Source organism: Ischnura elegans, chromosome 3 (genome assembly GCF_921293095.1).
Source record: "Ischnura elegans chromosome 3, ioIscEleg1.1, whole genome shotgun sequence".
Classification (NCBI taxonomy): domain Eukaryota; kingdom Metazoa; phylum Arthropoda; class Insecta; order Odonata; family Coenagrionidae; genus Ischnura; species Ischnura elegans.
Genome location: NC_060248.1, coordinates 51,658,555 through 51,684,496, shown reverse-complemented (window position 1 = coordinate 51,684,496; position 25,942 = coordinate 51,658,555). Strand labels below are relative to the sequence as shown.

Sequence of the window (25,942 nt, the reverse complement as noted above, 5' to 3'; positions counted from 1 at the left end):
CTCATTTCAAATTTTAACAGTAGGTATGAAGTCCTTCGTCTTTTTTCCGCAGGGTCCATATCCACTCGGAACTGAGCAAGAAGATCGACGTGCCATTCTTACTGCTTAACATTTATATCTTTGAATCGCCGCAGAAAAGCTGTTCCTACCATCGTATTCCCATTCATGATTTCATTACGAGAAAATGAGCCGCAGAGCGCTATTGGGAGCAGGATAAAAGCAAGGAAGCTAGAGAGCAATGAATGGAACCAAGAAATCCAGAGGACGCGTAGGCACAGCGTTTAATCTGCGAAGGATAGAAGTAGGCGCCGAGATAGGATCTCGAGTTAATCGCCTAATTCGCACCAAGGAATGACGCGTTTAGCAACCAGGAGCTAATTTGTTGAGCGCATAGAGACCAATATGTTTGGGAAGGGTGATAATCAAATTAAAGCCTGAAAATTGCTAAGGAGAATGCCTCTTAAAGGCGTCGAATACTTTTCCAATGGAGATCCCCGAGTTTTAAAATTCTCTAACTTTACTAAATTAAATGAAGAGCGGGCGAAGGAAGATGAGATGAAAATCATAAAATGAAATTAGAAGGGAGAAGATCAATGAAATTTAACAAGGTCGATGCCGTTGATACATGTTCACTTTTGTGAAGTATTAGATTAATCTAGGATAGCGTGGTTGATCCTTCGCATATGGCTACATCTCTAACTTTTTTCCATCTTCGGAAGAAATAGCAGATGTCTTAAAAAAGGCCTTTGATGATGCGACTTATAGAGTCACTGTACACGTACAGTTGCATAGTAAGAATATTTATGAAATAAATAAATACTGTAAGCGGTAATGAGATTTTCGCATATTAATCGTAACAATTTTGGCCTAATAACAATGAAATTATCTTTTTAGGAATGTTAGTTACGTATTTGCAGTTATGATCAGAAGATACGACACAATTCGGTTTCTTAAAATATGTTTAAACTGTTCTTCCAACGCTTAACCCAAAACGACCAATTGGGCCATCCCTATGATCATGACCCAGTATGTATCATTAACTTAGAGGTAAAATATTTTTAAAATAGAAATGTTACAAGCTTAGATTATAATCTAGCCAGATTATATTTTATACTAATATTTACGCTACTGGATTTTGTCATCATTTACAAAAATCATACTTAGATACTAAAGGTGATAACTACTAATAAAAATTGCTAAAAGGCCAATTTTGCTGATGCCGCCATAATTTGTTTCTAATGATATAACTAAATAGCTTTGGGCACCCTTTAAATGATTTTATGCTTCACATAGAAAACTAGCCTTACGCATTTATTCCAAATCAACGAATAACAGCGGATGGATAATGGAAGTTCAAGATAATAGTTACCAAATTTGCGACCTTCTGTAGCGGTTTCATGTTTCACTACTGACAACCGTAGTAAAATCACAATTTGCAGAGAGCATGTGCTAAAAACTCGGCCAAATTGGGAAAGAGCGGGATATTGTGATCTTACTGGGCTATTGCGAATTATTTCCCTTAAAGGTTGTACGAACCATTGTCTCGGAACAGCAGGAGAAATGGCCAAAGAGAATCATGAAAATGAACGTGTCGTAATACTCATTTGTATGATTTTCCAGCATACATTTCCTCAATGGTATGGCTTTAATAGCGAAAGGAGAAGATGTGAGTTTCCCAGACATCAAATGCGGGATATTCCAAGAATGCACTTATTCATCTCCAGACGTGAATTAAGTGGTTCCATGTAGTAATTAGGGTCAGCAGGAAGAGAAAGCAGGCGAATAGAATGCCAATGATGGATTCGACGAAGTTTTGCACAATAATTCGCCTTTCATTTTTCCCTCAAGAATATTTAATATTCGATGAAGAGCCATCAATACGATTTAGGCGAATAACATTTCCTCGCTTGCCGCTTAGTTAAAAACTTTGCCTCTTGAAGAAAAACTCGGATTTAAGCCAACACACGCACTACAAGCGAAGTAATCAGGCAAAACTTAGCAATGTTTCGAGCCCCTTACAGAAGTTAAGACCACTAACGTGGGAGAGAGAAAGAGCAGCTCATTGCGAAGATAAGCTATTTTTTCTTCTTTCTAAGGAAAAGTATTATATTGGTGGCCAAATTGCATTCCATAGTACTCGAAAAAGTTTAAAACCACGGTTTTATGACGGAAAACGAATTATTAGATTGATGGCAATTGCGATGAAAAACAGCCAAGGTGTGCTAACCTTAGCAGCAAAAAAAATTACAATTTAACCATTTCTTAGTCAGCGTTTGGCCCTTAAAACCACAAACTCAAGTCCCATGGGACACGCGAGCCCCGTCTCAGAATGTAACTGTGAGTGATAAATTTAGGCCTCATAAGGCAGTAAATAATTTTAGAGTCCAATTTCGTGCGTGCATAAAGAGATGAAAAACCTGGAAACTTACTTGTACCTCCTCTGAAAACCACTGAACAAAAAGGAGGACCGAACATGTTTGTATTAGCTCAGCGTGGTTGAGTAAAATATCATACAGCTCGCTAAAAGAAAACAGAGTAAAATTGAAGACTTTGCCTCCAATCGGTAACAAAAGTGTATGGATAATTAGAAAGTGACCAACTTTTTAATGATGGAGTAAATTGCTTTGTACGAATCTAGCGACTTTCATTGGTAGGGTTATAAGCCATTACACCATGAATCGAGTGAGCCATCGCGCTATGAGCTGTTACTTTTTCCCACGGTTAAGTACATTTATTCCGCCCTCGTGCCGACATAAATCATCAAGGTAACAAAAACACGAGAATTCTCACGTGTTGGTGCTATGGTATGCGCGTTTACATAGAAATTCAGGTCGACATTGAAATATGGAGGGAATACTAAGAAATGTTCTGAAATATAAGGCAACAGAATTCGGCGACACGTAAGCCATAATCACCTGTCTACCTACTAATCAGCATGTCCACAAGGTGAGGACTTAAAATTTGATAGAATTGTATAATCGTATGGTAAAATTGCTTCATGAGTTGTCTTCTCCACCTCGGTTTGAAATTAGGTACATTTTTGCTAACCTCGTAGAATCATGAATATCTATTCATCTATCGTCTCATGAATAAGTAAAACTTGTGCATACTAGTGAAAGTATACGTACGGGATGTTAGTGCTACTTATCGGCCTTCTGGGCTTTAAATTATATGATGTGTGTATGAAATATCGCAGACAATGTTAGGCTTAATTTCTCTGTAGTAGGGTTAAATAATAATGGAAAAATCTAAAAATTAGGCGGTTCGACTGTTTCATTAAATACAAGCGCCAAAGGCAAATATAAATATATGATTCGGTTTGTTCTTCCTTCCATTGAAATTTCACAGCATCTGTCCTGATATTTCTCTTTTTGTGACTGTGTCCCCAACTTGCATAAAACGGACATTTTTTCCGATATAATACCACGTGCGACTCACCGCGCCAGCCGACCACTTAAGTCGATAAATGTTGGCCTCGGTAGCGGACGTCTGGCCAAGTGCTGGGAGGGAGAGATTCCAGAGTTTCGTCCGCACACCTGTTGATGTTATCCCATTTAGTCCAGGAAATGAAGCTCATAAAAGTGAAAAACCTTGCAATTTTTTCAAACTGAATCGATTTGCACCAAAATTTGGGGTTAGACTAATTATACCCCCTACTTCAAATTCTATATTATGCCGAAGGGCGCTTTTTATTTTTTAGGGGTGAAAACTACCCCTAAAAGCTGTAACTTAAAAAATTATTTTTTAAAGCTAAATACGTGTAAAATTTAGTTCAAATTATATGTATAATTATTTTTTTATGTTTGAAAAATAATTTTAAGGTGTTTCAACCCATAATAATCAACCCTTATTGGGGGTTAATGTAAAAAAGAATTTTCAAACTGAATCGATTTGCATAAAAATTTGTGTTTATACTAATCATACCTCCTTTAAAAATGTTTTTCAAACCGAATCGATTTGCAATAATATTTCGGATTAGACTAATCATACCCCGATCTTCAAAATCTATATTATGCCGAAGGGCGCGTTTTATTTTTTAGGGGTGAAAACTACCCCTAAAAGCTGAATAAAAAGTTATTTTTTAATGCTAAATACGTGTAAAATTTAGTTCAAATTATATGTATAATTATTTTTTTATGTTTGAAAAATAATTTTAAGGTGTTTCAACCCATAATAATCAACCCTTATTGGGGGTTAATGTAAAAAAGAATTTTCAAACTGAATCGATTTGCATAAAAATTTGTGTTTATACTAATCATACCTCCTTTAAAAATGTTTTTCAAACCGAATTGATTTGCAAAAATATTTGAGATTAGACTAATCATACCCCCTTCTTCAAAATCTATACTATGCCGAAGGGCGCGTTTAATTTTTTAGGGGTGAAAACTACCCCTAAAAGTTGGAACTTAAAAAATTATATTTTAAAGCTAAATACGGGTAAAATTTAGTTTAAATTATTTGTATAATTATTTTTTTTGTTTGGAAAAGAATTTTAAGTCGTTTCAACCCATAATCATCAACCCTTACTGGGGGTTAATGCAAAAAAAATTATTTACCCTAAAAATAAAAATTATGTATCACATTGTATCTTGTTATTCACTTTCTTACTCCTTTCATTATGTATTCACTTTTTTCTCTCATGATTTTCATCACAGCACAGAAAAGGTATAACAATAGGATAAACAGAACAAACTTCGTAATGGTAACATAAACAAATAAATGTACATTTATGTAGACATTACATGAAACACAATCAAACGGAGACTGTATGGCTTCCAGTCTTCCCACCACATGCATGCTCACAGGTCACTGTGAGCGAGAGCACACATACTCACATATGTGTATGTATATATACATCTTATGGGTATGTGTGTTTATTTTGTAGCAAATTTGAGTGTATCGTTAGCTTATAACGTAAAATACACGAAGAATATGCTGATTATGAGGAATATTATGCTCTGAATTGTGGATTTCGAATTTTTCGAAAATAAATTTGATTGGTATTTCAAACATAGCTCCTTTATTTTTTATGATAGAAAGTTCATTTAAATTGTATTTTGTAGGGTTTTTACTGACTACAAGATCATGCGAATTAAATTTTTTTCGAGTCATTAATTTTGAAAGGGGAGGGATTTAAGGGTTTAAATAAGGTGGAGCTCCCTTGGAAATAGAGGTTTTAATTATCAATATCTCACCAAATATTTATTATATAGAAAATTTAAACACACCAAAATATTTGAAAATAAAGGAGCTACAATTTATCACTCGTTCCTTTTTTTTATATCTCCAGCTTTTTTGGAGTTATTTTGAAAAAAAGAGCATTTTTAACGAAATTGTAAAAAATGACTTTTCACTTTTTCCTTCAATTTTTTCAAAATTTAGAGTTGTAAATTAAAAAAACTTCTAGGATCAATTAACAATACTTAAATAAAGAGAAATACTGAAGGGCATTGATTAATTTTGTCTAGCGTGGTAATAAGGAGTTGTTTTCACTGATTTTTTCGTACAAAAAAGTAGGGACTGATCTTATTTTTAATCATAACTCGCTCAAATTTCATGATAAAAAATATTTTTTCTCATTATAAGAAAGTTTTTTAAAAATACTTTAAAACATATTACATAATGTTTCCTCGAAAATTACATTTTTCCCGCTATTTAGTATTGAATCTTTCAAATTTAGCGTATGACAAACAATAGATAACCATCAACAAGTTGTAGCTCGGTCCGAATTGGTCATAAAGGAAATCTAAAATAAGATTTTTATTAAATTTTTTACAAGCTACAATTTTGTAATTCACAATTTCCTAATAAAATAAATACTTTTCAAGTTATTTGCCTATAATCGATTAAAATCGTTGATTTTTTCGTCAAAAAACTGTTACTTTCAATCGCAAATAACTTGAAAAATATTAATTTTACGCAAAAAATTGAAAGAACATTTTATTCTTAGAATGTATTTTTCTATCGATTCCTGTGGTCAAAATATAATTAAAAATTTCCACCCCCGAGATGGGGTGGAAACCACCCCCAGGGTAAAAGCGCCCGTCGGCATGATATAGATTTTCATTCTTGGTATATTCCCTACTTATTATGAAAATTTCAAGAAAATCGATTCAGTTTGAAAAAATTGCAAGCCAAAATGATTCATTTCCTGGACTAATTATCGAATGCCCTAGTCTCCAGCACACACGTAATATCCGACGCCTCGGGTAACATTTCGTGGCTACCTCCTCCCCACGCGCCTACGAGAATGAAAGATGGCAAAATTCGTGATAACGGGAGCCGCTGACGACTTCCACGAAACCCTGAATGGAGAAAATGACGCATCCAAGTAAAAAATATTTATATGCGGAAAGTAAGCCCTTCACGTCACGCTAGTGGCGCCACCGCAGCGCTGATCGAGGGATGGGACCACGACCACCGAGAGACAAGGCCTGAGCGCTGAATCGTGACGTCACGAGTCGTAGGCGGACGGAGGGAGTAACGAAGACTGCCATTGATAGCGCCGATTGGTGGGGAATGCGTAAGAAAACCAAACGATATGTGAACAGACATTTCTCCGGCTACAATTTTCCTTATATAATATCATATGTAATTACATTTAAATGATGTTAACAGTAAATCCCTACCTCTGGAAACATAATTGTTTCGACTGGACCAACGCCTTCGCCGAAAAATCTTCTTTGAAGAGAAACAGCTTGCTTCCAAATGTATTCGAAACCTCGAGAATATCATTAAAAGTCGTATATTCAGTAAAACATTTTTTACACACCAGTGGTACTTATAACATAGAAGTCATAGGATATTTACATCCTTCACGGGGCTTCTATTTTTTCAGCATCGCTGCATTAAACGATGATGAAATAAAAAATTTATGTTCTTACACATGCGCAAGATTAGGATAAAACTAGATTGTGCTTCTGTTAAATTATATAGGGATTGTTTTGATTAGACCTATCTGCAAACTATAATTTCATGGCAATTTAATCATTTAATGGGGCGAATTGTAGCCTTTTAAGAAACGGTGAACTAGGATTTGCTGCTTTAAAGTACCTGGGGAAATTGTTTTGAGTGGAAAAATACCATGTCCTACCTGATAACACAGAAATGTAGCATATAATGCATTCAGTTGGGAAAATAATAGTTTTTCTTATTCATCCAGTTGTTGCGAATGCATTTAAACATATGGACAGAGTCAAGCCTTTAGAATAATGGTCAAGAATGATGAGAAGGATGTGGATAAACTATACTCAGCCTTGGTGGATTGGTGAAGAGAGATACTGCCTTCTTGTTGATGGATTTGTTTTCACTTATAATACAAACCTCATCCAGACCAACTTTTTCGAGACCAATGATGACTTTCTTCAGAAAATCTTTTAGAACACAGGCTGACAGAGTACTCACTGGCAAAATATGGGCAACATATTTAAATGAATATAGTAAGTTCTCTACCGCGAACACATGAGCACTAGAAGCTAAACTGCTTGGAGTTACATGCAGGTTCTACAATACATCTGCCCTTGTAGTCAAGAAAGGGTTTCAAATGAACTTCATCCATCATAAGGGTGATATAACGCTCGTAACTCTGTAATGAGATATTTGGTGCTTCACGTAAGATAGAAACCCATGCCCATTTTGCTCATTAATTGGACCAATTTTAAAAGAAGAGCAGAGCCGTTGAATAGTAACTGGATGTGGGAAAACCAAATGACCAGAATTGCGAGCAAATTTATGAACTTCAGGAGATATTTAAAAAACATTGTAGCAAATACAAATATGTCACAGATGAACCTTACTTACCTTCTTTTCTTGAACCTACTTACCTTCTTTTCTTGAACCTACTTACCTTTTTTTCTGGAACAAGAGACATTTGTGATTTGATAAAGTTATTCAAAGATTGATTTGCATAGTCTTTAATTTTTCATTCTTCCAGTAGAGCTACAATATCGCTATAAATATTTATATTACTTGTGGAGTTTTTAAATTCTATCCAACACATCATTGGTACTTTTCATACATGAAATAGGCTTGAAAAAGTGGAGTGAATTTGTCTATTGCTTTTAATTCCCTTTTTCAGTGGTATACTTTGATATTATTATGAATGTATACTATTAATGAGTAAGTAATAAGAGGTGGTGCACACTCTTCCAAATGCTTTAATATTATAGCACACGGCTTCACGACCACATCCCAAAATGCTGAATGCTTATTTATCTTCACCAGAGAATTTACGTTTCCGAAAGAGTCTAGCTTTTTCTAAGCCCTATATGCTTCCTGAGTTTTCAAACTCTCAGCTAAAGCAGCTTCCACAGTAGCACTTTCAAGACGCTGTTCCCTCATTGATGGCGCATCCCTGGTCTGCTCTGAAGTGGTAAGGTACCCAGGGCAATCAGGGAAGATCCTTGACATGGCACCATCCCTCAGTTTTGGGCTGTTCAATGGTACAGCCAGCAGTTTTCCTGACTTCTCATCGAAGAAGGAGCTTTAATGAAGCACATCTTCAAACAGAAAATGCTGGATACACACCTTAAAAATAGAGATAATTTTATTGGTAGACGAAAAATCAACTGTATTTCAAGTGAAGAATACCTTCGTCTGATAAGGGTGTAGTAAACAAGATCTTAAGTCGACTTAAATAATTCGCTGTGCACACAATGGTAGTTAGATTCACAATATTTAATCTAAAATGCAAACTTAGACATGGGCCATATTTATCTCGCTTGTAGGTAGCCCATTTATTCATCCCGAGCGTTTCACATATTTCCATAATTTATTAACTACTGAAGAATCATTCATTTTTAGATTTCGCTCTCCAAACAATCGTTCTCAGATTAACACGATTAGTTAGTACATATTACCTATGTAAGAGCTACTTAATGCAAAATAATCTTCTATTCTAAAACAGTATTACTAACGTATGCATGCGTAAACATACAAATAATGTAAAATGCCATAGTAGGCATGGGTCATATTTATTACACAAGTAGGTATCCCATTTATTCATCTCGAGTTTCACATGTTTCCACAATATACTAATAACAAAAACTATTCATAACACCCTCAAAAAATCAAGTTCTTCTTAATAACAACACCTTAGAACACGAGGATAAGCGCCGTATTCTATTTAGCGTTGATATTCGAGAATTGCAAAGACATTTAAGTACTATGAAATAATTAAAACCATTAATTATTCTAGCGATAACGCAAATAATATTGCAATCAACCTGCGAATACACTCGAGAGTAGAATTGTTTCAAGAAACCAATAACAATTCGTCTACCGGTCAATGCTTATATCAAATATCTTTTTAATTCACTTTTAATGACGATCAACATTTACATTATACTAACATTTCCCTGAATAATCACGACGCCCAAATAGAAAGAAAAAGATAGTAACTCACCTTGGAATATTTCGTCGGCTGTAAGTCTTTTCTTGGAATGGTATTTTTTTACAAGAGGTACAATCCGGATTTGGCCTTCAAACCTTCACTTTCCTGTAGTATTTTTGCCTAAATTTGAAAACGCACACTTTCGTTACCTCCGTGTATTTTCCTCTGCACAGAGGCAGACAACACTTGTACACTATTTGTTGAACACTTATATTCAATACTGTTGCCCACAAAACCATCGCAAAAGCTTTAAAACTCCAAATAACTTAGCGTTCAACAACCCAATCACCATTTTCACCGCAATGGCTTATAAATATAAACAACTGCAAGCATTGTCGGAAGGCGTGGTTGATAACCTACGGCTCGTGACGTCAGACAATTAGAAGGCATCAGCGCTCAGGCGTAGCTCAGGCCTTGTCTCTCGGTGGTCGTGATGGGACGCGCTTATAGTGGGATACAGTCGCGTCGCGATGGCAACGGGGAGAGTAAACAATCTGGGCGCGATAGCGGGGCGTGCGATCAAGAAGTGCCCATGGTGTCCACGTTAGTGTGGTGAGGAGGCGTCAGGGTGGCAATCGATGCCGCAGATGCCGCCCTTGTCATCGGAAGCGCCGATGAATAAGCCGAGAGTTGCCGGAGGAAAATTGTGGCTCGAGTTTTCGAGTTAGGTTATCCCAGAAGTTCGACTGAACTCTTTAGCCAGACAGCAAACATGACCCGATTGGATTGGAACGAAACTCACAGCTAGGTGAATATTAACTTGTCTTAAAATAGCTACAACTTTCGGGAATGTTTAATTCTGTTGACATCTGGCTTCAATTTTCTCGCCCATTGGTCGAGAGAGTCAATGTTTCCTTGGTATGATAAATTCCTACTTACTCCAAAACATTGAGATTAAAAGCAAAACGTTTCTTATTACGCGAGTAACATTTATTGGAAAAAACTCCAGCATTTTCCATTTAGTTTATTGTACTCACTTTGTTTTCGGCACAAAATGCGTGATTCTAAGTAATTATAAAACCTGGCAAGTAGCATTGTAATACGCTTTTACACACACACAGTATCACAGAAGACTTTTCGGTCATTGTGAAATTTCCAAAACTTTCTCCATCGCATTAAAGGCTCAAATAAAACTCATGAAAACAGCTTCTTTGGATTAAAAGATGTTTTCGCTGTGGAAAATCTAGCTCACAATCACCAATTCACCTCTACAATAATACCACTAGTCAACTTCAAGTTCAGTCAACTTGTTTCTAATACATTTAATACATTAATACGACTATTAATAACGGTTTATTAAATCGCATTACAAATTTAGCTGTGATATTCCTAATATTTTTAACCAGAGTACTGTATTTCTAAAGGTTATCATTTGTCGGCACATTATAATTTATGGGTTGAAGACAAGATTTTTGTTGCTAATTTTGGCAGAAATGCATGTACATATGTACCTATTGACGTAATTTCACTCACATATATGTTTTCAGAACAGAGTAAAAAATTATATCTCTTTATTCGTAAACATACGATAAGCGAATTGTAGGCTTTATCAAAAAATCGAGTTGCTTTTCCCTGATCTACTTATGCCCTCTTTCCTCCACGTGGGTAATTTAATGAAAACTCAAATATGTTCGCGAGGAATTAATTTTAATTTAAGAGAAACCAGCCTAATGATATTTTTTGAATCTGGGTATGTAGCTGGGAAATCTTGCTTAAGTAACATGTAGTATTTACTTCATTAACACTTCGTAAAAATGAGATTAAAAACTAATTTCAATTCACAAAAGCCAAATAAAATTTTCTCCTTTTCTATATTACATCTTCGCTTAACTCTAGTCCTTTGTCTTTTTTGAACCGTTATTGCAATTTCAGATTCATTTCCTGCAAATGTTACGGAATCCAACGTTGACACACTTTCGTAGAAGTCCATTATCTCTACATGACAGCCCACTGATAAAGCTGTGGATTTGGGGAATCTAAGCTGGTTGGTCATAAACGTCACATTCGTTGTTTTCGCAATAAGACTAGCTCCTTTTTGTTACAGTCCCTTGTAAAGTTATTTTATGCGACGGGAGAAATGGGTACGCTAGCTTTTTCGTGGAAGCGGGCAATTCATGCTTGCAATGACGGAGAAAAGGGCCGACGTCCGCTGTCAGAGAGGATCAACTACCCGACTTCTTCTTCTTCATAATTCTGAAATACTCACTGGTTGAGGATTCACATCGTCTTTTCCATTCCCCAACCCTTAAGGACAATCTTAGGACCACCACGCACATTTCACTTCTCGTTCCTAGCAACTTTTATAGGTACTTGGTCTCTTTCTTCCCATATATTGCTGTCCACGGAATAGGCTTCATTATTTTCTCGACCACGTTCCTTCATCCTACCCCTCAAAGTCGTGAGAAAGTTGTACATTTCTGGTGTTAGAACATCAGTCATGAACCTAAAAGTTAATGTGAAGGTTGGCAGTGTTTCGACTGTACCTAAATTTTATTCAAGTCCGCAAATGTTTTTGGAAAATGAGGAAACCTATTCCTATCCGTTCGGTAATGTATCTCTCTCATTTTATCGTTCACTTCGGTCCTGAAAATAGAGTGCGTTTATGAAATACGGTAGTATCACACAGGAAGACGTCTGCTTTCATCGTCAATTGGTCAATCAATCAAATGATAGCGTGTGGCAGTGTTATGATTTTGTAGTTGCATTTTCATGAATCTAATTTTAAATTTTTACCTATTTGAGTAATAACTACAAGGTTGGAGCTATAGTTCCCTAGAGCAAGATTTTGACGTCACCGTGTATTTCCAACATCAACCCCGCTACGGCGACCTTAGAATTCATTCAAATTTTTGATGGCATCAAAAAATCTGTTACGTGATATTAGTAAGCAATGCATGGTTTTTTTTTTAGAGTTTTGATACTCCAAATTGTAATTTAAAAATATTTTCCAGTCCATAAAAATATTAGAATTCAGCAGGAGGCATTCCAAGAGAATGAACTAGATTAAAATTCTGCAAATCCAACAACAGCTTAACGCTTACCGTTGCAAGGTACGCCATTCCGAAAATCCTCGTCCGTAATTTCTACGTCCGTATCCACAAGAATACGAATTGATCCCGGGTACGTCTTTAGGAGATTCCCAGGCACCTCATAATCCCCATATTTCCTAGTCGAGAACTTAATCACGTGACTTACATCAAGTATAGGGTTGTGGATTAGTGACCCTTCGGAGGGTGTACCACGCCCAACTAGAGACTATCTGCGACAAGACCCCAGAAAACGCACCTTAACCCTTACATCTATTAATACTTTAAAAATGAAGATATCACATAATTGCAAGTCGTAGACACATTTTTATCGTCGTGAAATGTTCTCGGGATCGCCACCGGGTCAGGAACTGCATAACTGCCGACGTTTCGATGTCCGACTGGAATTTGATCTCGATTCCGCGAGATGGGAAGTTAACTCTTTTTTTGATTGCTATTAGAACTGCCACCAACTGCCTCGACACTGCGATAGCACTGTTATTCAAGAATACTTATCACGCAAAATAAAATATTCTATCGAACAATACTCTCTAATATTCTCTCAATATTCTGCGACATGGCGAATGCGGGAAATTTAAGATTCACACCCTTTTTATATTAAGGGGTTCCCTATTTAGTAAGATCTGATGCATTCCCGGCGAATATAGTCCAAGAAGGCTATTCGGGCTTGGAACACGACTCGAGTTCCGAAACGTCGGCAGAACGGAGGGAGACCACCCGGCTGGAAGCTCGAATAGCCTTCTTGGACATTACCTGATTCTATGACAAACAGATTTTATGGCGAAACTCATGCTCATTGTTCTGAGCGATAACGGAAAAATGGGAATTGTTGTCCATTAAAACATTTAATTTGCCTATCAGGCTGTCTGCGACTGCTAACTCCGCAAATGAATGAAAAATTACCATTACAGCGCTGACTGTATAAATGTTAGTGCTAACATAAAACCAAGGATTTGGAAACCCTCCCGTTGAAAATTAAATGTCCTAGGAAATAGTCAGCTAATTAAAATTATGCTATTCAACTCGGAATCCATGAAATCCATATACAAATTCGAAATCCATTTACAGATCTGCGAGAGATGCATACCACCATGACATTCAGAGTCTGAATGCAATGTAACTCTGCACCGATCATTTTTCCCAATTCATGTAAATATGTCCTTCAGTTACTATCGTTGGGCTCGTTCAAATGTGGAGAAGTTTGGATTGTTTTTTTTTTAGTGTGAAAAAAATGTTCTATTTCGGCATTTTTACCACAATGTTGGCCCAATATTATATTCGATTGTATCTAGAGGAGTTTCAATATTGTAAAAAAATTGAAATAGAGAAGAAGTCTGAAATTCCTATCGATTATATCGAACAAAAATATGCTTTGCTTAAGAGGGTAGAGGAGCCGTCATTTGAATGGTTTTCATTTCTTAAAATGACTTGAATGACTTGCTCTATAGACTTCAAACTTGTTTCATGGAATTTTAAAACTGATAGTAGAGAATTCGTCTTTATAAAACTAATCCATGATTTCCTCAAGTGCTGAAGTTGGAATACATCCGATAGTGAAACGAGCAGAAATGATATCGCACGCTTTTTTTTTAAAACTCTTCCCTTTCCAAGAGAGCAAAGAATAAAGCCCAAAGAATTCGCCTAATCTCCCGTTTTCAAAGCCTGTGCACGCCACATCGAGATATCTACTCCGCCTTCATGGAGACATGGGAAAGAGAGGAAAAAAAAACGCATTCCTTGATAGGATTGTAGGCTTGCGACGTCACGTACGTAGCAGCTTGGGCGGTGTTTGCTTCCGCCGTCGCACTAAACGCAAAAAAAAAGAAGATCGCGTTAACTCCGTCTCGGAAAAGGATCGATGGTGCATAAGTTGCACTTTTCTTCTGGGAGACTGCGTTTTTTTTCATACAGAAGAAAGATGATTAAGCACAGTTCAAATTTAACGAGAAAACATGAAATGCAGCGCATTTGGGCTATGATCGTCCTGGGGTATCAACACCAAGTCAATGAGAAAGCTCCTTTATTTACTGGGGCCTGCATGGCAATGGGAACTCAACTCCTCACGACAGTGGGGCCCTATATTATGAACATAAACGCATGAGTCCCAGCATGTTTTCGTAATTCCCCTTCAAAATAGTGAACAAATATTCGTGCAAACGTTGGTAACAAACATAATTGTGACCCGGTTGCAAATTCAAGGGAGCTTCCGGAAATTCGCCAATTAATGTCACTAAATAGCGTATAGACATCATTAAAGAATATTTTTACCATCATATGCTGATGATAGCTCGCATGTATCCATAAATATGCGCTCCTTTTGTATCGTCGTAAAGTCGTATCGGCATCGAATTTTAATGAACAATCAAATCCTTGACTAAGGCAAATTCCGTAAAAAGTTTAACGACTCTTTCCATCGGTTTCCACCGTAAACATTGCGAAACTCTACATTACTAAAAGTTGTCAAAGGGTATATTTTAGCCTGAGTCTCTTTTTAAATAAGCGATTATTAGCGAAAATTCAGCATAAAGTAATTGTACCGATGATTCTTTTCCTTATATAATACTAACCGACATGGCGGGTAAGGGTGTTCATTCTTCCTTCAAAAGTTAACTGCGACCGCGCAAATTCACATATCATACACATATCCATGCTATGATTCTCTAGCACACTGCAATGTGTGAAAATGACATTATTTCAAAAAACTAAATGGGTCAGTCTCCAAAAAACGGACATTTTCTACAGGTAAAATAAAAACAAAATAATTTTTGTTTACATAAGAGCCAAAATTGTGTTATTACAGTTTATCAATCATAAAATCTAATGATTTAAGTGGCAGAGATCGTTATTGTTATTTAAACTGTTTTTTATTATTACTTCAGTGCTGTCCACGGACATGATACATATGTCCACGGACACAGCAGAAGAGGAATAATGTGTTTACTCACGAGAAAAAGTATTTTTTTATTTGTCATTGGACATTCTATAACTACAGTCGGCGTCAAAAAGATGTGCCGCTGTACTTTGCAAATTTATATCTGGACTTCAGTGCATGCCAAAATAATGAATAATAAGTCATTTTAAAGGAAATTTTATTGTCAATTCTGATTTATTTTTCGTTTTATGAAAAATTCAAAAATGCAGACACGCGAGTGCAGTAAATGACTCCGTGCACCATAAAATTAGCCGTTTTGTCAACTTCATGAACTTTGTAACTCAACCTAGGGAAAACTACTACGTCTACAGCATTCATCTTCCCCAATAAGTAGCGAATATTCATCATCACTGGTCAACAATCCTAGGATTGGTTCGACGCAGCTCTCCACTCAGTTCTCCTATCAGCTAATCTTTTCACACCTACGTATTTCTTCTGGGCGAATATTAATGGAGATTAATAAAGTGGCTTTTGAGTATTTTTAAAACGCATATTTTGCTGTAAAATAAATAAAGTGTTTAAAAGTTTAAAGTGTTTATCTAGTCCTTCAGTTTACCGCGAAAGAAAAAATAAAATTGATAGAAACACTACTTAATTTATTTGCAATTTTTCTATGATCCGAAAATACATGATTTTTATGTAGTATAGATTATATATGGGCATTAAAAAATACGCCAGAGCGAACGAATGCTGCGTTGCCACGTCTTGCGCGCGAAACTTTGCTTCCTGGTAACCGGCACTGGCTTGGCTAAGCCCCGTTTGGCAACATGTCATTAATAAAAGTTATTGACACTCACAAATATAAATATTTTTATGGATTATGGATCATAGAAAAATTGCAAATCAATTAAGAACTTTTTTTATCAAATTTATTTTTTCTTTCTGGGTAAACTGTAGGAGTAGATAGTGTTTAAACATTTTCGTTAATGAGCGACAAAATATGTGTTCAAAATTACACAATATCCATTTTCCTGATGTACATAAATGTTCGCAACTAATTGTGGAAGATGAATGCTGTAGACGTAGTAGTTTTCCCTAGGTTGAGTTACAAAGTTCATGAAGTTGACAAAACGGCTAATTTTATGGTGCGCGGAGTCATTTACTGCACTCGCGTGTCTGCATTTTTGAATTTTTCATAAAACAAAAAATAAATCAGAATTGACAATAAAATTTCCTTTAAAATGACATATTATTCATTATTTTGGCATGCACTGAAGTCCAATTATAAATTTTCAAAGTAGAGCGGCACATCTTTTTGACGCCGACAGTAGTCATAGTATATCATCATTCCCATCCATGGACTGCAGAGTTCACAGAAATTATGTCTACGGACATGACGATTTCCTCTAAATTAAGTTATAGTTGGGACTGACAATAAGTTAGGACACTATCCTTACTACTTTTAACTTGCATCTTTTAGCTTCAACAGGCATCTTAATTGTAATTAGTAAAAGATTTTACCTTTACCAATTTTTACTCATCCACGGATATGACTGATAATCTTGGCTCTTTCAAAAAACTGGAATAAAATTTTCGTTCCAGCGTTAAAACATTCATTAAACTAAGTATAAAATCAAACAACCCAATATAGTTGACAATGTCCTTCTCTACACACTGGTTGTTCAGGGCTGCCACCATCTCCCTTGAATAATCCCCCCTTTTTCCTGTGTTTCCACGGACATTGCTTTTTTGGGTAGGACAAATGTTTTTTTTTATAATAAATATTATGAAATAAAAGCAACACAAAAAGACTATTTTGGAATGCTTTTATTGTTTTGACTTGTTTAATGATAGATTTTATAATAAGTTATTTAATAAAGGTTGTTAATACAATAAACACCTCTTCGAAAATGTATGTGGGACTGTCCAAGGACACGACGAATCATCATGAGTCTGTAGAAATTAAATTTGGGGAATATAATATTTTTTCTTCATTAATTCTTCGCTGATATTAGTAAAAGGGAACATGATATAATATGACAGTTTAGTTTACATTTACCCGTTTCCGTTTTTTATGACAGTCTAACTTTGTACGATTATGAGAGAGTGACCCAAATGTAACAAAATAAATAGTTAAATACAGAATTTTTCCGCTTTAGATTCCGAAATTTGATACGTTTTTTCTACGCTATCGATCGCGCTAAGTGATGTCTTGATGAGGCATTTCCCGTGTGAGGTCCATGAGTACCTGCTTGTTTACGACGTCACACCCGCCGCCCCGTGGGTGTGACGTCGTAAAAAAGCAGGCACTCGGAACTCGGACTCTGAATCATTCGACGATAACAGTGACGCCAATGAGTGGGAGGGTCCTGACAATGACGACACAGAGAAGGAGCCACGCTACGGAGCTATTTGAGAGAAGTGTTCCATCTTGGCAGCAGGATCCATGTCTTCATTTCCCATTGTGACGCGGGGAATCAATAAGGAACTTAAATTATGAGACGAAAAAGTTTCCGCAAATGTAGATCAGAAAATAAACTACAATTATTTTCGGCGTTAAATTTCGCATCAGTTTTTTGATGTGGCTGTCGAATCTGTTTTCCACTCGAAGCAATATTACAAAACACACACCAGCGCGGACGAAGACCGCAAAAATGGCAATATAGCCATATTAAACCTAGGCATTGGAGATACAATGTTAAGCTCCATTTATTCAAAGTAACTCTAATTTTTAGGCTATGGGCGCGGTTACACAATATGAGTTGCTGACGTGACAGTAGACAGCTACTGGACCTGGGTACTCACATGACGTAGCTCGACTCGCCTCGCCCAGTCACAAAAGTTCGAGCTGCTGGCGAGGAAGTAGAGTTACCGCACGTATGCATTTGCATTGTTTCAGTGACGTTTCAAACCCAATTCCATGCGAATGTGTTCAAGCGAGGCCTAACGCAAATCTCCGTTCTTATAATTAAGATCCAAACAATTTCATAAGTTGGCGTGTACATTGCATAACTCCATAAGCTTTATATTTTGTTCAGATACCCATCTGTCCTCCATTTCTCGTTTTTACCACTTCTTAAAACGCAGAGACACGAAGATGCACCCTGGTGTGGTTCCGGACTTACGAGCTACTGTCATTTCGCAATATCGTGCAAGTTGACCTCCGAGACACATGCGAGCTGCTGCTTGTGGCATAGTTGGGGAAGGCGAGTGAAAACAAAACTTTTTGTAGTAACTCGGTTGGGAGTTACTGGCTGGCTCGCATATAACAGTAATTCGTAAGATGCGGTCACACAGTGCGAGTAGCTGCGCTGCAGTAACTGGCAAGGCCAGGTCGGATACTAGCTCGCACTGTGTTTGGTTATTTTGTTATATATTTGTTATATATTTGGTTATTTTTCGATTTCTGCGATATACAAACTTCTTGCAAAGTTTCCCTCGAATTACTGTTAGAAATCTCCGGACTTCTTAATATTAATTATTATAGTTTTCTTTCATTCCATGTACTCTTTCTCGATACGCAATACTTGCATAGTGACGGTTTTTATTAAGTGAATTACTCTTGTAATTTGCAAAGATGCAATAGGCAATTGGATGGGAGTGATAAAAAATAACGTAATTTCTTTCATGTGGGTACGCGTATGACTTGAAAGACTGCTACTAAAAGTAAAGTTCATAATATCAGGAGCCAAGGTTTTGTCGCTGATTGCTTTTATCCAGTGTTTACAAAATAAAGCTGTGACAAATTGACAGTTACTATGTCAAAATTTCGGAACTTTTTCAGGTCAAGTAAAGTTTATTTACTGAATAATTGAAGTAATATCCATACCATCACACTTCTAGGACTTGAAATTCCATAGCTCTACAAAAATATGTATTTTTTTCCTCGACAGGCTTACAGCATTTCGGAGGAGAGAAAGAGAAGGGGGAGATTGTGAGGTTCATTCCAACCTGGAAAACGACGGGAAGATGGTTTTCTCAACACCTGAAGAACGCCAGGCCCTGAAGCCACATTTGGTCAAGAGATCTTCGGTCAGAAAAAAGTGAGTACCCTTGAAAGTACTTCATTGTATCACAAAAAAATTTTTGGCCCCAGGACCGGAGTGATATTGAAAGTATTTATTCAACTCAAGGCTATACTTCAGCTTAAAATTAGTTGGTCCTTTTGTATCTTCTGCACGATAAAAGGAAAATATGACGAAAAGGATGATGCTAAGAGAAGAGATAAAGTGGTTGGTAATAGGAAAAAGAGGAATCTGACATCTTATAATTCATTTGACATTGAAAACCGCAACGGACGGATATCTCTGCCAAAGAACGCAATAATTTAGCAATAATGTAACGCAATAATTTAGCTATTTTTCGAGGAGGGTCTTTAAATTTAACTTACAAAGGTTCATAATTAAATATATCTTTAAGCTATAACATAACATGAGGATTATTTAATAGAAAAAATGACATTGTCTATCGTCCAATAGGATAAGAAGAGCAAAATTTGAAAGGCATGTCGCAGAGTATTCTTCGACTTCTCTTTCCATGCCTGCATCTCAATTGACGAAGAATTTGAGCAGTAATCACTCACAGTGGAGTACTGCTGTGCGATAAAAAGCGACTGAGACTATAAATTTAACGTAAATACGAAGCTTAGAATTAGTGAACGTACAGCGAAGAAATGGTATTCTTTTAAAAGAATTACACCCTGAGAACGTGAGCGCGACACAGCCTACCACACAAATTGTTTATCGCCATTTGATTGAATTTTTCTCCTTTTTGGCTACAAATACCACCTCGATCGAGCGATTCAAATCAAGTAATTACCACTGTCTGCTACCGTATCGTCAGACGCTTCTTTAAACATGCATAACATGCATAGCTCCTTTCTTAAGGCTCCTTGGCAAAGACTTTCCGTAATTCTAACTTTAAGTAAAAAAAATACAGCTTTCATAGACTAGACGTTAAATACCGAATTTGAGGTACTCAAATGAATTAGTAAAGCAATTTAATTATAATAAACAATTTCCCACGGTTTCAGCCGATTGTATTGACCCTCTTACCTTAGTTATTTTTTCTGCTATCACCCAGGGCCACTGATTCCAATTGGAAACCAACTCCAGGGCCGTAGCCAGATTGACCAGTTGGGGCAGACAGGTTGTCAGGTTGGGAAACAAGTAAACGCTACTAATACGTGAAGTAGACTTTGTGGTCGTATACAGATATCGGAAGAGTTCACATTTTATGAGGTAGAGACGACGAGTTTTATAAATTTCTCATCTTTTTGATATATTTGTCTGTTCTGCCAAATGATAAAATTATTACCACGAGCATCGGATTGTATACCAGTAAATGAATTTTGTAGATACATAAATTCAGGATGTTAGCATAATACCAAGTTATAAAATTTGTGTTAGCTTCTTCGTTAATTTATGAGCCTTCATTTCTGGAAGCACACATCTGAAAAGTTTCTTAAGGGATTCATCGTTATCATACATCTAAATTTTCACGAACACAGGAAGCTAGTGGCTTGTGAAAATCCAACATCCAGGCTTCAGTGAGGGAAGGAAAAGAGTATTCTTTATCATATTTCGCTGTTTATTCAGGAAGTTCTGGATATTTGGTTCAGTTAAGAGCGTCCAAAGTTCTTCTCCGGGCTTGTGGACTAAGGCCAGCAGGATAGCCGTTCAACTTCGGCAATAGGTAAAGCATTATCTGGAACCGTGACGATGCAAAAAATTGAACAGTTAGAAAACCCAGTGAGTAAATTGGTAAACATATAACGCTGGCCGTCAGTCATGCCTTTCAGTAATGAGTGTTTTTATTTCCTCGTGGGCTGAACGCCCGCTTTTGTCATACATTACCTTCGCAGAAAATGTATGATGTAGGAAAACATCTCGTTGACGTATTCTAGACAACCAAGACGAAATTAATAAAATAAATCAGTATACGAATTAGTTTCAGTCTGCACGTAAAAGAATCCTAAAAACTCATGCAAAGAAAGAAAAAATTCAAATATCCTATGTAAACTTAGTTTTTGGGTTGTTCAATTCGCTTAACTTACTTAATGCGGTAAACCAATGAATTGGTTGGAGCAGATCCTATTGGAATGGAATTGGCCTATGTTAGATATAACAAAATAGTAGGTGGATATCTAATATGAAATTGGTAAGATAAAATCCGCTTGATTTAAAGTGGAAGACGATATTAAGGGAAGCAGGGGTTATCTGTAATGATTTAATAATGGAGAACTATCAGAAATAATTTCCTATGCTATTCGATCACACCAAAAGAATCACTTAGAAAAGGAAGTTACGTGATCAACTTTACGAATTTCGATAATAATGGAAACGTAAAAATGTGTTGAGTAGTTGTCTCCATGCATTTACTCCACTTACACAAAAATACATATAATTAGGTGAAAATATTTTAGGGGTGATTGATTCCAATTTATGACAATTCGACAATGTCGAGACTGCTGTAGGAATTTTGAGCGATTAATAGTCACATTCAACGTAAGTAATGCCATTGAAAGATATTCGGCCATGATTGCCAGAAAAACTTTTTACGTCTCTCGTTATTCAACTTGAATTAAAGTTCCATGGTGTACACCGTTATCTACACGATTGCCAGTTCTCACAAATACAAATTAGAAACGGAAATGACAGAATGACATGTTCCTTCATTAACCAATATTGTTCTCAGAACATGTAAGAAAGTGTCGAATCACAGCTGCGCATTAACTATGGCAATTATTTCCTGGTGGAAGAAATTTATGGCATTCCAGGCATAATGTTGCCAAACAAGCCAAGTAGCGTCGACACCTCACCGCTGATTCCAAATGCCATAAACTTTAACGAAGCATACCATTCAGAGAGGATCTCAATTAGGACAGAGTTAAGGTCGTAATTCGTCGCAGTTTGCTGGTACACCCTCCGACTAAGGATAGGGAAGAGAAACTTTTGGTGCCTGTGTATGATTGGAAAAAACAGGATATTGACACGAAACCTTCCTTTCTGGCGTGAAAGATTACATGATCCCTGATAGTTATGATTTACTGATTCCAGCAACAGCGTTTGTTTACACATTTCGATTTGAAATTGATTCAAATTTACTGTTGATTTATAGTTGAAATACTTATCAATTTCCACTCAAAATTTATTCAAAGTTACCGTTAATTTGTAATTGAAATATGTATCAATTTCCATTGAAAATTTATTGGCATAAAATTAAAAATTCACGAATGAGGCGTATAAGGATTTTAATACTACAGTGAAACCTCTATTTTACACTTTTGAATGGATCACTTACAAAAAGTGCAAAATTGAGGATATTGTAAAATAGAGTATCATTTTCTAAAGGCGGTATTGTTTGGGACCTGATAAAAACTGTGCAAAATCAGGGAAAATGTATAATGGGGGAATGTAAAATCGAGGTTTCACTGTATATATATTTTTTTTAACTACTAGTAGGCATTTAATTTACTAAATTATTCAATTTTCTATAATGATGTTGAAAATGGGGATTTTAGAGTTGTCTTGGGCTGTTGACTCCTGCACTTACAATTTGATCACTTATGCACTCTGACGTAGGGGTGATTTCGCTAATAAGTTGTTCTTTCGATTGTAATGTTATTCTTGTTAAATGGAGCACAAACGTAAAAGGAGAAGTATCAATGTTCGGATAAAATGTTAATATAATTTAATCTCTAATTTAAAATTTTAGTTTCTTTTTCCATTTTCCCACATAATAGCACCATTTTTCTGAAATCGCTTGGTTTCAGTATTGGCCTCAGATTTTGGCTATTGCGCAACCACCTTGAATGCTCTGTTTATGCTAACTGTGAGTGTACACCACTGACTCTACTGTGCTACCTTCAGCAGCTTAGGCGTTTTGAACGTAAAACCTGATAGCGGTAAAGCTGAACTACCTTTAAGTCGAGGAAAATAAAATCGAAGCAAAAAAAAACCTTCGACGGCATACTGAGCTAGAGAGTATTCGCAATGAATTTTCCTAAATTCAATGCAATTGGAAAGTTACAAATGTTTCTGACAGCCCTGCTCGAAACAAGTGACTTTTTTGACAGTCACGCGCACGGCGCAAAGGTTTTATTCAAAACTGTTTCATCCCTGCTGTCTCTAAATGTTTCATTTGAATATTACTTCACTTAACCTTAACCACCCTGTTCCTCAGATTGTTATCGTCTTTTACAGACCCGCAATAACGCTATCGTAAGGTGCATGCCAAGGTCTCGAACCTTCGTAAAAATACTTTTAGGTGATACTCAGCAAATCTTCCTGAAATTAAACTAAAAACTTATGTTCCGACAAAATTCGGCTGTGGAGTTTTGATTTTCACCACTTATCTAAGGCAGATAGAACGAATCTACCTTTCAAATGTGTGGGAGTCCACACCCTTCTCACCTAACCACAATTCCAGTGTAGGTGGTAAATTATAAATAGTATTACCCAGGAATTGCGATAAAATTATTAGAGAAGACTGATAAAAAGGCTTCCATAATGATTATTGGTGTTTGATTTAAATTCCACGTAAATTTGGGGAAAAGTGGAGTCGCACAAGGTTGTATAAAAAATATCCTTGTTATCATGTAGGAAATGTATCCTTTCGAATCTACTTACTAGTACCACCAGGTTTTGAATTTTCGACCTCTAGGGGATAATCTAGAAGCATCACTACTACGCTTATTGTCACGGAGTTACCTGATATACAAAATGAATGTAACAAATCGGTGGATCATGTTACTGATGTAGAAACAAATAACTTCCTGAATAATTTTTCAATGAGAGTGAAAAATTCATAAAAAATTGTATTTGTGAAAAAATTAGTCTCCCCTTCAATCCTTCACCTTGGATCGCACCCTAGCATCAAGATATAGGTAATAATTTCCCTTTCCATTTTCGGCCGAAAACTGATTTTTATGTATTTATTTAAAAATAATTGTTTCACGTACTAGGTTCACAGCACCACCTTTCAGCTTATCATGGATGATACGAGCGGATATTATATTTTTTCGAGATGATTTCGCCAAAAAAGATTCGCGATAAATTATTATTCCCTCCAATATCGCGGCAGCAAGACTAGAATGGTTATCCTTCAAGCGATAATTGAAGGTCGACAGAGATTTGAATGTTACTTGGACTTTATGATTTGAGGTGAGAAGTTTTTCTTTTCTTACTATAAGACGCCATGTCGATCAAGGTCACCATGAACGGAAACTTAATAATCAACGGGAGACGACGTTCCATCGTGGTTTGATTCGGAGCTGCGGCCTTCGGTAGAGCTATCGTACTTCAAGGTGCACCGCGTTTGCTAGGAAGTCGTATATGATCCTGCTGGGTTGAAAACGTTATTGCAGCATTGCGCAGGTTATATCACCTGCTGAAAAACTTAATTCCTCCTGGGATAGCTAATCTACGACACATTCCGCGGTAGACTTCCGCTCAGCTTACTATTTATTTTTTATACTCCGCACTGCGCTCATCGACCTTCCGAAATACTTCCCCGGACAGCTGGGTGATTACGTGCACCGGACACGTAACCAACATTGAAACCAAAAGTCATCCTTTTCTGAGAGCTGTCTCACCCCCCTCAGCAAGCTCCAGTGAGCTTATAACACTATATGACTCAGTTAGAGTCTTGTAGGAGAGGCTTCTCTCCTAACAGATGGAATGGATAGGTTTTAAAACTAATTATCATCACTATTAGTACTAATAAAAAGAAGAACGCTCTAGGTGGCTGAGCAGTAACCGAAAGCTTAGCAGAGCCCAGCATTGAAACCACGTAGCTTTAGAAAAATTCATGTATTTTGGATATAAATGGAAAAAGATAACCAATTAAAGTCTTTAAAAAAATATTTAACTTGAATTGCAATAGTGCTCCTTCTTCGTGTGTATTAAATTTATTGGAAATACAATTTCAAACCAAAATAAACAAATGTGATCTCTGATGTCGTCAGCATCAGTCGATTAGATCCTTATGGGAACTCGTGTTCTGAGATTTTCCCATTCCAATTTGGGTCGTAAGAGTGGATACTTAAAATCGCTCTGAGAGTAAGAGTGGATTATAAATTACTCTGAGGTCCTCGTGGGATGATATCCGGGAGGGGATTCCTAAAATCCACGCGTCCATTTGAACTGGGTTTTCCGGGACCCTCAGAGTTAAAGGAATCCTTGAAGAAGAAGGCGGATCTAATCATCGAAACGTCGGCTTCCCAAATTCTTTCCCGGACGTCACCCCGTGGACGCTTGATCCCTCTCTTTGTGTCAACTTCGCCCCTGTTTCTTGAACAGGAGGGATGGATTAGGGAGAGGATGTTGAGGATGAAGAGCTCAGAGCAGAGATTACGTACATAAACTGTCATGGGTCCCGACTCCCGATGTACAAAACTGTATTTAATAATATCAATTACTATTGATGAATTCTTCTCGGGTTCTCAGTCAGGTTAATTCTGTCGCATAAATAGTATTCACCAGGATAAATTAAAATCGTTTATTTAATATCCATTACTAAGTATCCCATTGGAACCAAGTATATACTATTTTATTTCTCGCTAATTTGTTTCGCCTTTCGTTGATGATTTAGCCAAGTTAGGAAATGATAAGTTCTCTGGGATCCAAACTC

General features: G+C 36.6%; 1 protein-coding gene across 2 annotated transcripts in view; it reads left to right on the top strand.

The window, feature by feature from the left end:
* The window catches only part of LOC124155781 (Y+L amino acid transporter 2), a 95,620-nt gene that overhangs the window by 13,545 nt on the left and 56,133 nt on the right, over nucleotides 1–25,942 (top strand). The window contains exons 1-2 of one of the 2 annotated variants that reach the window (XM_046529870.1): nucleotides 9,896–10,139; nucleotides 19,204–19,353. In XM_046529870.1, coding sequence (XP_046385826.1) covers nucleotides 19,280–19,353 — 74 coding nt within the window. In that variant the 5' untranslated portion in view covers nucleotides 9,896–10,139; nucleotides 19,204–19,279. Of the gene's footprint in view, nucleotides 1–9,895; nucleotides 10,140–19,203; nucleotides 19,354–25,942 lie in introns of those variants that run through there. The other variant, XM_046529871.1, reaches the window with a different exon arrangement.